At 51.6% G+C, this 12,904-nt stretch overlaps 3 protein-coding genes across 3 annotated transcripts; 2 read left to right on the forward strand and 1 right to left on the reverse strand.

Moving 5' to 3' along the window:
- Positions 1-857: 857 nt before the first annotated feature.
- On the reverse strand, positions 858-2,618 carry CGCS363_v014489 (uncharacterized protein; the record flags this gene model as incomplete). Its single annotated transcript, XM_036646338.1, has 1 exon — positions 858-2,618. One exon carries the CDS (start codon positions 2,616-2,618, stop codon positions 858-860), a length of 1,761 nt encoding a protein of 586 aa, XP_036488219.1.
- Positions 2,619-9,409: 6,791 nt separating this feature from the next.
- inda1-1 (Amino-acid permease inda1) lies at positions 9,410-11,056 on the forward strand (the record flags this gene model as incomplete). The annotated part of the gene is made up of 5 exons (XM_036646339.1): positions 9,410-9,686; positions 9,745-9,800; positions 9,854-10,030; positions 10,081-10,273; positions 10,326-11,056. 5 exons carry the CDS (start codon positions 9,410-9,412, stop codon positions 11,054-11,056), a joined length of 1,434 nt encoding a protein of 477 aa, XP_036488765.1.
- An 812-nt stretch (positions 11,057-11,868) lies between these two features.
- Positions 11,869-12,699, forward strand: CGCS363_v014491 (uncharacterized protein; the record flags this gene model as incomplete). The annotated part of the gene is made up of 1 exon (XM_036646340.1): positions 11,869-12,699. The coding sequence occupies one exon, from the start codon at positions 11,869-11,871 to the stop codon at positions 12,697-12,699; it is 831 nt and encodes a 276-aa protein (XP_036488766.1).
- Positions 12,700-12,904: the final 205 nt, after the last annotated feature.

Consider the following 12,904-nt stretch of genomic DNA (forward strand, 5'->3'; position numbering starts at 1 on the left):
AACTCATTAACACAGGAGGTGTTCGTCCTTTGACATAATCACAAGCCATTACTCTCCTAAGAAGGACAGTGTATACGCACTGGGCTACGTGAATGCCAGTTCAGCTATGTGGCTCCTACTCTAAGGCACGACGATATCTCAGGATTGGATGCTCGTCAGCATCAGCAGTATAGGCAAGGTCGGGACGCGAACCCCCAGCTGACCGATTAAATCACATAGATGGTGTCATATGCTCGCGGTGTCATCCACGAATCCACCTGGGGCCGCCACCTGAGCGGGAGCCTCGTTGAGAGACTTCACAGAGAGCGCTTCGCATACCCTTAGACTCGAATGCAAATGTCTGCTGTTGCGCTTCTTTTCTATTTTTGCTAAGCCAATATTATTTCCCGGTCGTCTATGTCTTGTTTTCTTCCGCTGCTTATATTGCAGCTTGTTTCGATACTTCCAAGAATAAGAACTTGTTGTCGTCAAATGTGTCAAAAGCCGCCGGTCAGGGAGTCTCATCGATACGTCGATACAATACGAGCACTCACAACACCGGGTCCGCAACCGGTGTGTGAGATCAAGTAATTCAAGAAGTCCTTCTTCGAGGATGAGCCCCCAAGGCTGGTCAATTTGTGATATGTGTGAGCCCCGAGGGCCAGCTATAACAGGTTTCTCGTCAATACCTGCAGTTACAAAAGGAGTCCCAGCTTAGAGTAGGGAGATGACAGAACGTTCTGAAGCATCTATTCTGGGAAAGAGCATTGATTATTCAGCAAGCTGTCGTCAAGACTCTTCCAACATGCAAAGACGGCTGGGTGATATACTAGGTTTGATTTCTCTATGTATGTGAATATTATTTGATCAGGGATGGCTTATGAGGTGCAGTGCTGTTTCTGACGCTTCTGCAGCCAGGATGAGAAGTGCTTAGAACGCTTAGCACACGTCTCACAATCCTCCAAGATTTGCTCTCGGAATACCGGCTTTTTCCGAAGATCCCTCGTCCTTTGAACCCTGCGTTGAAAAAACTCTGCCCTTCTCTTCGTGGCAAGGTCTTGCTTTGCTTGGCTGAGTTCAATCCACATTTCAAGATGGATCCAGCTTGTGTTTGCGAGTCTCCAGGCAGTTTTCCCGGACTTGTCGGGCTGGAATACGTTCGAGCCCTTCAAAAGAGCCTTGATGATGCGCTGAAGACTCTCTCGACGCAGCTTGTAATATCTCTGCTGCCATGAACCCCACCTATGATGCTTCCAGTTCTTAAGACAACCAACAGGAGCGCTAGCACATCCCTGCATGTCATAGCATGAGGGATTGAGGTGCGTCTCGTCATATGGCTCTGGAGCTACCTTTATCTTGCATGCAACGTGTAATAAAGTTCGCGTATCCAGTCCAGGCAGGACTTCCACAGATCCAGAGGCACCTCTGGCCACCAAGTGCTCTACAATTCCTGCAAGGCGGCACAGTGTTCCATGTTCTACACGACGACTCATCATCAAGTTAATTAAGACCTGCCTTGCAAACCAATCGTCCTCGAACAACAATCCAGGCCACGTTTCGGAGTCTGCGAGGAAACGCTCGAAGCTTTGATACCCTACCGGTACGTAATTGTATGTATCTTCAAATAGGCCGTCGCACACCGAGTCGGGGGGCATGTAGCCTTTGTTGGACGCATCAAGTAACTTTGAGCGCGCGTTAATAGTCCGTGAGTGTTCGGAAGGCGAGCATTTCTTGGGCACAAGATCGAATATGCGGAGTCTGTCGTCGTACATCGACAGCATGAACATTTGGGCCCCGGCCCATGAAGGAATGTGCAGCGTCGAATGCGGAAAAGTCTCCTCGTAGCTCCAGCTGTAGCCACTCATGGCGATAATATGCTTCGCTACAGACATGATGCCGTTTTGACGTTGAACCAACTTCCCGAATTCTGCGACTTTGAAGAGATGGAACCATTTCCCGAAACCTTCCTCGTCCTCTGGATCGCCAGTGACGAGCTCAAAAAGCTTGACAGCGCATTTTTCTGTAGTTCCTCTCCTTTCTTTGACGAGGAACTCGATCTGCTTGTTGACCCACTTTCGAATGTCGGCACTCTTCCAGGAAATTGGAGACCGGACTACCTCTTCTAGGATGCCAAAATAGCAAGATGATCCGAGGCAATTGGATGGACAGCGCTCTTCTATTCCCTGAATCTGCGACTTCAGGATGAAGCTGACGACATCAGCTCTTTCATGTCTCAACGCGATGTCCAGCAGTCTTCTCGACGGCACCATGATGCGTTTGTTGACCATGAAATTCAAAAGGTCGCTGGTAGCCTGTTGCATCATCGCGTCTGTATAAGTATCGTCGACCAGCCTCTCAAATTGTGGTCGCAAGCCTCCGTAGTAGAAGAGGCTTCTCAGAGTTTTCTCGTCTTGTACAGAGGGATATGTGGTGTCCCAGACGAAATCGTCATTCTCCAAAGGCTTCAAGTCAGCACCTGCGTCAATGAGTCGCCGAAACACAGCATAGTTTCGGTAGATGAGTGCCAGTGACACCATAGATAGGTGCTGCATGTGATGAGAATTGTGTTGTTCTAATTGTTGCTTGGTTCGTACACGGTGAATGTGTTGGTAGTCCTCGGAACTTGGTTGGGTGGTCATGCTCGGCGAGAGGCCAAGGTCGAGGCATGCGTCGATCAGCTCTTGATTTCCTCTCCTGCAGGCCCACGGCAGCATATCGGTGTGGCCTGCCTCGACGTCCTCTCGAAGGAAGTGGTCATACAATAGTATAGCGAAGTACCCGCAAGTCCGCGCCCAGCTGATGGCGTCTTCTCGAGGAAGGTGTTGAACGATAAGGAAGATGGCTTTGGCTGGCAAAGACACAATCGGAACCTTTTCATGGTCGCGGAACCACGAAAGAGATATCTTATCCGAAGAAATCGGGAAGTATGGCGAAGCCTTACCAGGCAAAGACGTTGAAGATGAAAAACGCATGGTACATATCAAAGTCTGAGGCAAGATCGGTCGTTGAAATGTGAAAATGAAAGTTATTGCCGTGGTGCGGATGCAGACGAGGCAGAGCCATTTTATTTGTGGGTGAGAACCTGAGTAGCGCACTTTCGGAAAATCTGAATTATGTATGAACATGTGACATTTTCAAAGGTTGGATCTGTTATTCTCAAGCGCACAAGGTCATGTATGGATGGCACCTTGAAGGGTCGTGAGACCGCGATCTTCGTCCACAACACGGCCATGGGTAGCAACGATGAGACTGAAGACGAGATGTTCAATGGGACGGGACTAAAGCAAAGAGCCCTTAAACTAATCAAACTGCAGCTCTCCCCATTGAAGTTGCCTGGTCTTTCATGCTGCATTCTCTACAACTTCCTCGGCCGATCTGTTTCTTCACCGAAACTGCTACCAATATCTTCGCAAACCTTAGTTTTCTCCGAAACGATCATCGGCACCTTTCATAGCTCTGAAGACGTGACGGGCAGGTAGAGCATGAGCCTTCGGAGATGGCTCTTTACCATCAATATATGGTCGAATATCCTTCCTTTCTCTGATTGACTGCTTTACTTCTCCTCTAAGATTGTCGTACATCTCAACTGCACACACATAATTGTCATTCGACGCACCACCAGCATCTCGATACCGGCACCAAGAGCGATACAGACAATAACGTGTTCCCGTACAATACGAATACTGTAAGTGTCCCATTCGTGTATCTCCCAAGAGCCCAAGACCGTGGATTTCTGGCAAACACATCATCTTCGTCGTCTTCTCCCGAGGGCAGTGGAACACTTGAACACAAAGTAGATCATCCACTTACACTCCACCATAGCTAGCAGACACCATGTCTTACCAGGACCCCAATGCTTTTCTCGAGTTTCCCGGATGGGAATGTCCTTGCGGCGGAAATGACGGCGGATGCGCCGCCCAAGGGCTGAAGAATGCTATTGGTTATTCGATCGTAAGAGGCAACGATGACGCCGCACTCAATGACGCAACATCTTGGTGTCAAAAGCTCCTGAAGATCATTTGCAGCAGCGGCATGCAGCCGGTCTTCCTCGAACGGGATTGGAGGTGCCGTTTTGCTGGTAGCGTCCTGCCAGACCTCCTTGACCAGAGATGCTCGGCCCAAGTGTTTGAGGTGTTCTTGCGCTACACAGGCTACGACGATGTCAAGCACCCCTATACTCTCGGAGTACTCCAAGTGGTAATCGAATTACTCCTGAGCGTTGATCGTTGTGAGGAGAACAAACTGGACGAGCACTCTCGACAAAAGATCGACCTCATCCTGTTCGCTATCAGCAGCAGATTCGTCGCTGAGGATCCCAGTTCGGAGCGCCAGTTGACCTTCAGTTATATCAAGCCCTGGTTGATGGATCGTTGTAGGTGGGCTGCTTACCCGCCAACAGCTACCCACCCGCCCAACGCACACTTCCCAGCGTTTCTTGGTCTCTTGGACACCATGATATCCTGTTTCTGGGACAACCGACATTGGGATAATCAGGCCAATGTCCTCTCACGCACCATCTACGACGATGCGTTTTGGTTCTGCCTGCTTGAGATGTTGTGGACGGATCAACGCGTCATCAACGGGACCATGTGTCGCGTCGTAGACCTCTCACGCAGGCTGCTGGCTATCGGGAAAGAGCTGAAGGAGGGGGGCATGTGCGCTGATCGCGACCCCTTCACAAGGAGGGAATTTTCGACTGAGGGTCGTCGCGGCTGGAAACTCCGGAATTTGGTCAAGGAACTGAGGGATGGAGCAAAGGGACACAAGAATCGTTGTATTGCGGCAGATTGGTCTGATGACATTGAAGTAGGATTCAGGATTGTGGACGGGAATCAGGGACGAATCGACTTCGACAACCAAGCTGCGAGGATGCGCAAGAATAGTTGGCTTGAGATGGGCAGACTCGTGCGTTCCTGAAAGGAGTAATCCAAGGGTAGCCGAGCTCAAGAAAACTCTCATCGAAACAGCCATAGACGTGGTTGCTGCAGATCTGGCATCTGGCGATGGGAGAGATTGTGCCTTAGCTTGACACATACCTTAATTCAATAGAGGTGTTCCCACGTTCTCGCATTGTTCGTATGATGCTGTCCTGCCCAACTGTCATGTTGTTTTCGATTCCATGGTTCTATGACCGTAGCGTTTTACTTCGTAACCCACTGACTTTCTCTTCTCGATTTGTCGTTCATAAGTCTGTTTCAGCCTGTGCCATTCGGACGAAGCAAAATCTGTCAAAATTTGCCCTTTTACACTATTCGTGATGGGAGCAACCGACGAAGAAGCTGCTTCAATTCAACTCTAGTATTACCAATGGTCAGCGACCTTTACGAGCACTCTCTGGGTCATCCCTGAAACATCTACACAAATGCTTTAAGACGTCAGGAGAGCTGTCAAGATCACGAAAGGCTTTCTCAGCTTTATCCGCTAACGATTTCCAAAATACTGCCCCAAATAAAAAGCCATCCAATGGCCTGGGTTGCTTGGCTATGCAACAACACGACCCAAATATAACACCCTCGTGAAATGAGAAATTTTGAGGTCAGATTAAACTTTTTGTCGCTTCCAAACAGGTGGATTGTTGCGCGTGGGGCTTGCATCTGTCAAGATCTCGCAATGGGTTCGGATGACAGCACTTTTCCACAATGTTGTGGATATGGCGGCGTTCTGGCCACTTTGCCTTGCAGTGCGGTCCTGCTCGGGGCCCAAATTAGAAATCCCCGGACGGTGAACTTGTAACACTCGATGAGCCTGGGGATCACTCCTTGTCCACAAGACCTTTATTGCTGGTTGCTTGGGTGTACTGGTGGTCCGGTCGGCATTTCTGTACCAAACCAATGCTCCCAATCTAACCCGTCGCACTTCCTCATCAACGCTATCCAAGAGGCCCTTCCGCCGAGACGGTTAGAAGACCCCCGACCAACATTTTAGATTCATTGCAGGAAAATTCTTTCATTGTCACTGGCCACATAAGGTGCGATTGGTCTTCATCCATGCCCGCCATTGTGGCTCATCATGGTCCCATTCAGCAGAAGCGAGCGATGGCTTGGCGTTAGAATAAGGTGACGGGAGCCCCTGGTGGCGGAACCCATCCTTTCCTGCGACCCATCAACACATCCGAGTCTCAGCTGCTTGCCTTACCTTATCAGGCTGACTTTGAAATTGGTTAGCAACGGAGCACCTTCGGTCAGAATCTCTCAGCTTCAAGCCCTGTGTCAGTTATTCTCATTAGTTCCGTCGTATCGTTCGACTGTTACTGGCCGAAATCATTAATGTTTGGGCCCCGCTGAACAAGGTGTGGTGCGAACGATGTGGAACTGCGCTTCAGCGACCAATCGGAGGGAAATGGGACGTGGTGGTTGCAGGTCAGGGCTCCCCGAAGGATGCAAGGTGGCCTGCATTTGCGCGTTCCAGCGCTGCTCTCAGCCAGTGTGATGTCTTCCTTCTTTCGGCACTACTTCCAAAATCGAAGTCAACGCCGTGGGCTAGTTGGATGAGCAGCGCCCGGCTTTGATGGGCAATGGAACACAGAGCGCGCACTCGTGTCACTCGCCTAACGAATGTTACTGTCTGTTCTGCATTGCTCGGTGGAGAAAAAAATTCTTGAAGTAGCAGTCATTCACAGAGTAAATTCGCAGTAGGCGGAATACAGAGCCCACAAATGCGAGCACGTCGACAATCCTTTGTGCGCCAGCCCGTCGTGGCTGCAGGAGCCGTCGGGAGGGGCTTCGAGGACTTCGTTCCATTGCCGGCGCAAGTCTCCTCGCGTGCCAGCCTCCCAAAGCAGAAACTGACGGCTCCGGGGTGGTATTGGTGGGAGATGGCGTGTTCGTTGGGCGGAAGTCAGCAGGTAGACTGCTACCTAGGGCGGCCGTACGGGTGAGCTAGGCGGTGATCCCGGGTGCGGGGGGAATCAGCCTCTTTCGACATGGCTGGCATGCCGAGACAACGACACCTCCCCGAGAAGGCTCGCCCATGGGAGGTTCCAAGGCGGCGGTGCGGCGCAGGCTCTCAATTATAGAAGGTGGAAGGAGTCCAGAAGGGCGATGCGATATGTGAAATTGAAGCTAAGAGATAGGCGAGTCTAGTCGCTTACTGTTGAAGAAAGGACAATCGACAGGTGACAGATGGCGGGAGCGTACATCCAGCGAGGAGGAAAGGGTCGTATGGTGGTACGGCCCACCGTTGAATCGTCTTGGTCATGCTGGCCGGCGCCTTGGTGTCTTGGGGGAGGGATTCTTCGGATCGCTGGCATTCGCAGGTTGCGGCGGGAAAGGTGCCCATGGATCGTTTGGCAGGAGTCTGAAGGGGCGTTATCTGGCTGTGGCGAGGGCGCCAACACCGATAAAGCAACTTGGCGAGAGCTTGGTACCAGTGATGAAGAGTCGATAAAAGATGCCAAAATTTGCCAAAGGGTTGGCGAGGGTTGGCATTGCTGGGCCGGCGAGTGAGATGTCGTGATTTTGTGGAGGGAACTGGGTTTTGTTTCTCGCTTGGGGGCTCAATGGCGTTGGAAGCAGGCGAGTCTCGTTGAGGTAGCGGTCACGTACTCTGTAGAGACCAGGGGTCTGCAAGTCGGTGGCTTCAATTTGCGAATACGTAATCGCGTGAGCGTGTGCTTCGGGGCAGATTGGAAGCTCACTGGCTGCGTGGAGGACTTTTTGAAAGGCCAAGGGCTGGGCAGCGCAAAGAGTCTGCAAACCGCAAATTGCATCCATTCATGGAGGACGTTAGGTGGGCAGCCGTCACCCGTTGAATCGATCAATCCGTCCGCCCATCCCCCATCTGTGCTGGTGCCACGGGTTTGGCTGTAGGGTGGCCGTTTGGGGGCGCTCGAGACCACTGGCCGGTTGTGATTGGCCTCGTTTGAATTGGCTGAGGTGGTACATGTTTCTTCCTCTCCGGGATTGGGTTGGGAAGGAATTCGTGTGAAGCACAAAAGAAAGTAGGAAATGTCGCGAGCAAAGAATGTCTGGTGGGCAACTGTGTCACGTCACAAGAAAGAGAGAGAATGTCGCCAGGGGAGGGAGGGTGCCTGGGGAGGAGCTCGGGACGGGAGTTGGAAGGCACCTGTCCGCTAAGACGAACGGGGAGTAGCACGGCGGTGCGCTGGAAAGGAAGGAGGACGGGGCGGGCGGGCAGGGCAGTTGGAGGCAAGCGCCGCAGATGCAGGTGCAGGGTCCGCTCCTTCTCTGTCGGGTGTGACAAGACAGCATACAGAGTGTGAGCAGGTGCGATAACCGTGTTACGAGCAATAACTTCCATCCTGAGGTAAGAGCACCTTGCGACAAGTCCTCTTTGGCTTCTGGCCACACTCATCCTTCCTCTCTTCCTTCCTGCCTTATCCCGTCAGGTGCGTGAGGTGCTCTTTCCCTTTCCCATCGCCGGTACGTACATTGTACCACACCCTCCAACGGGATCCACATTTCCCCGCCAAGATCGACCCCCCGCCGCCCCTAGAAGGCGCGGAACGTCCTCACGTCCTTCCATGCATCAGTCCGGGCGGGCTCCGCTGATAATGGCCAGCTACGCACAAGATACACGACGCTACCTCCCGCGTAGCCCTCACAACGGCCTCTTCTCCCCTCAGAAACATCTGATCTCTGTGTCCCTCCTGTACGCCATTTGCTGCCGCGCTCTCTGGCATGCCCGTGGCCACGGGCCCTGTCATATCGACGTCCACACCCACGCCGACTCCTCGACTCACGCCCACGTCCGCCAATCCCATCACTCACTCTCATTTGTCTTGGTTATTCGGTATCTATTCAACATGCTTGGCTACCTATCCGTAGGCAGCCCACGCCTCGAGTCCCTCCTTCGATCAACATGGGGTCTTGCGACACTTCCCTGAACTCTTCAAATCCACCTTCTGTTCTCGTCTGGCCTCCCGCCTGCTTCACTCCACTTCCCCAAGACTTGGCCTTCCTCTGCCGCTTGGCAAACATCCATCTTACTCGCCTGGGTCCGGATGTCGACTCTTGCAGCTCTTTGACTCGTTGGTTACCGCTGCTTCGTTGCCTCTCCATAACCTTGCTCCCCTCCGCATGCCTGCCAGTTCCTCGCCGCTGATAGTCATGGATACATGTAATCGCTCGGCATGACAAGGAGACACCGGATAGGGTGCGAGGCCAAGGTACCAACACGGATATGGATGCATGCTAAGATGTGCTAAGGCAACGAGGGCAAGGAGCTGGGAAGGGCTAGAGTGACCGTCGCATTTGCAGCTTCTGCTGTCGCGTCCTCCACCGATCGCCCTCTCGTCCTTTTAATCCGACCGCGTCCCCCCTCGTCTCTCAGCGAGCTTGCTCTTCTCCTACCCTTGTGCTTCACCTGTCATTCTCCACAGGCCCGTCGCCTCCTTTCCAAGCAACTGCGCCCAAGGGCCCTACCCTTTCCTTCGCTGAGGACGGACAATCGCCCAGTGCGAATCAACAACATGGCGGCCGAGAAAGACATCCACGATGGCGTTTCGACGCCCGAAACCACCCAAGTCCATACTGGAACCCCTAGCGGTGGCCTTCCCCCTGTTAGTGGCAAGGCTGCCACTGCATATGGCGAAGGCGCTCTGAGCCATGGAGCGGCTCAACGTGACGAGAACTTTTACACGCGTAACGGCCTCAACTTTGAGTCGTTCAAGCCTCGCGACTATGGTCGCGGCATCGTGGAGCTTGACCGTACCATGAAGTCGCGTCATCTTCACATGATTGCTATCGGTACGTTTCGTTGGCGAAAGATGGCCATGAAGCGACTGCTGACGTGACTATTTGACAGGCGGCTCCATTGGTGCTGGTTTCTTCGTCGGTTCCGGAGGTGCTCTGAGCACTGGTGTCAGTCTCCGCATACCCCCAATCGTGGCCCACTCAGTACTAACCTCTTGAAGGGACCTGGATCTGTTCTGATTGATTTCATGATTATTGGTGTCATGATGTTCAACGTCGTCTACGCTCTTGGTGAACTCGCTGTCATGTACCCCGTGTCCGGTGGTTTCTACATCTACTCATCCCGCTTCATCGACCCCTCTTGGGGATTTGCTATGGGTTGGAATTACGTATTTCAGGTCAGAGCGTCCGTCGATTGACTGCGCAAACGCAAGCTGACAGTAACTAGTGGGCCATCGTCTTGCCTCTCGAACTAACTGTATGCGGCTTAACTATCAATTACTGGGAAGGTGCCAGGGAAGTCAGTCTGGCGGTTTGGATTACCGTCTTCTGGGTCGCCATTATCTTCATCAACATATTTGGAACTTTGGGATATGCCGAAGAGGAGTTCTGGTCCTCCCTTCTCAAGCTCAGTGCGATTTGTGAGTGGATTGCATCCTCGATCAAATACGACGGTTCTAATTAATTTGCCAGGCATTTTCATGATCGTCGCATTTATCCTTGTCCTGGGGGGTGGCCCTTCCAACGGCCGCTACAACGAATACTGGGGAGCTCGATACTGGTACGATCCGGGTGCTTTCCAAAACGGATTCAAGGGCTTCTGCGGCGTGTTTGTCACTGCTGCGTTCTCTTTCGCCGGTACTGAGCTTGTTGGATTGGCTGCTGCTGAGTCCGCAAACCCGCTAAAGTCTCTTCCTGGCGCCATCAAGCAGGTGTTCTGGCGTATTACCCTTTTCTATATCTTGGGTCTCTTCTTTGTCGGCCTCCTTGTTCCCGCTGACGACCCTACCCTCCTTGGTGCCGAGAACGCATACGCTGATGGTGCTTCGCCTTTTGTCATTGCTGCCAAGCATGCTGGATTGAACGGATATGACCATTTCATGAACTGCATCATCCTGGTATCTGTTCTATCACTTGGAGTTTCCTGCGTTTACGGAGGCTCCCGTACCCTCACTGCTCTTGCGCAACAAGGCTATGCCCCCAAGATCTTCAGCTATGTCGACAAGGGCGGTCGCCCCCTGCCATCGGTCGTGGTTCATCTGGTTTGCGGCGCCCTTGCCTTCATGAATCTGGATGCTGACGGTGAGACCGTCTTCAACTGGCTTCTCAACATGTCTGCTCTGGCTGCTCTGTTCACCTGGGGATCTATCTGCCTGTCCCACATTCGCTTCCGCAAGGCTTGGGCGTACACTCCGTTGCGTTGACAGCGTCCGCCCCCCTTTTTTTTCCCCGCTTATGCAAAAACATGAAAAAAAGCCAATTTTACGCTGTGACGCGCATTTCTCTGCATCGCACGCAAAACGCGTCAAAGTCATCACCAACACCTCAATTGCCGTCAATCACTATAGTCCCAGTAGTATTCAAACGTATAACTACACGATAGAGACATAAGGTGTGTATTTCATGCTTCCGTAGCAGTCAATCTACCCATCGAGGCATTGCCAACCCAGCTAGTCACCTCATCCCCATACCATTCGACCAACAAAAGGTCTATTTTCGTCATGAGAGATCAAGATGACATTTGCTGAGGAACAGAAGAAGAGACCTGCTGTATGACTTTATATATCTACTCAGCATACGGTTTGTATGGCTCTGAGTAATATATAAGCATACCAAGGGGCTTGATACGGTTCTTCAGAGCAAATGCTTTGGCAGTCAACAGGATTAATGACTCTCCTGATAGCTCAGCTTGTTCACGATATTGAGCAAGAGTCTACTGCTGTATAGATTGTGCCCTGTTACTTACAGTTTGCCGCTGGTCAGTACATGTCCGTGGTTTATTATATCAGATACATCGAGAAAGACGCCGGGCGACGACGACGATACAATGGCGCCCAGAATATCGAATCTACAGCTATCGACGATCGCGATGATACTGCCATTCGAAGACCAAAAGACCCACGAGCTGGCAAGTATCGTTGGCTGTACCGAACGAACGATTCGACGACATAGATCACGACGTAATATCACTGGCGAAGTGCAGAGATATAAGAGGTGCCGCCAGAGTCGACAAAAGATGGAAATATGGCATCGTACAGAGCTTCTTGAACTACTGCAGTACCGCAGCGATCTATCTCTTGAAGAGATGCAAGATTTCCTATTTGAAGCCTTCGAGATCCAGATCAGTCGTTCTGCAATCAGTCGACAGTTAAACTCAGCTGGCTGGACGAACAAGAAGTCCAAGATTATTGCTGCTCAGCGAAGTGACGAACTACGATACGAGTACTTGTACCGTATACGACGATATCGCCCCGACCAGCTGGTATTCGTCGACGAATCCGGCGTCAATAAGGATACTGGGATACGGAGGACTGGATGGGCGCCGAAAGGGCTTGCTGCGTTTCGAACTGCAGAGATTGATCGGTTTCAGAACTCTCGCGTACAGATCCTGCCAGCCCTCACGTTGAGCGGTATCCTACACTTGACTACGTATTATGGTACGACTGACGGCGATGGGTTCTTTCGTTGGCTACAGGAGTGCCTTATCCCGAAATGTGGGCGTTTTCCAGAGCCAAACTCTGTCATCGTTATGGATAACCTCTCCTGCCATCGTATACCTGAAATCGAGGGTTTATGCCGGGTATCAGGTGTCCATCTCGAGTTTCTGCCTCCGTATTCACCAGACTTCAACCCCATCGAAGAGTACTTCGGCGATCTAAAGCGATACATCAGGAAGACGTATTCGAAGTGGAACAACGATGAGAATGACACTCGGGATTTCATGGAATATCTACGTGACTGCGCTATGGAGATTGGGTATCGTCTACCCCAGATCGAGGGCCATTTCCGCCATTCGTTCGTCAACTTTGATGGGACAGAGCATATATTTGACGATATCGAACTATAAAAGGGAGGATTTGCTGCCAATATTGAACATCAGCAAGCAATCCAAATTTTCATCGTGCGTTCGCGCGCAATAGATCTTAATCGTGTCGTCATATGATGGTCAATCATCAAATCCATGATTGTAGCCAACAAGATTGCCAAAAGGTTAGCCACAAGCGCACCAGAACACAAAAAATATACCGTCGTCCATTGTTTTCGTCGGTAGC

Source organism: Colletotrichum siamense (assembly GCF_013390195.1).
Source record: "Colletotrichum siamense strain Cg363 chromosome Unknown KSG_Cg363_contig10, whole genome shotgun sequence".
NCBI classification, from domain to species: domain Eukaryota; kingdom Fungi; phylum Ascomycota; class Sordariomycetes; order Glomerellales; family Glomerellaceae; genus Colletotrichum; species Colletotrichum siamense.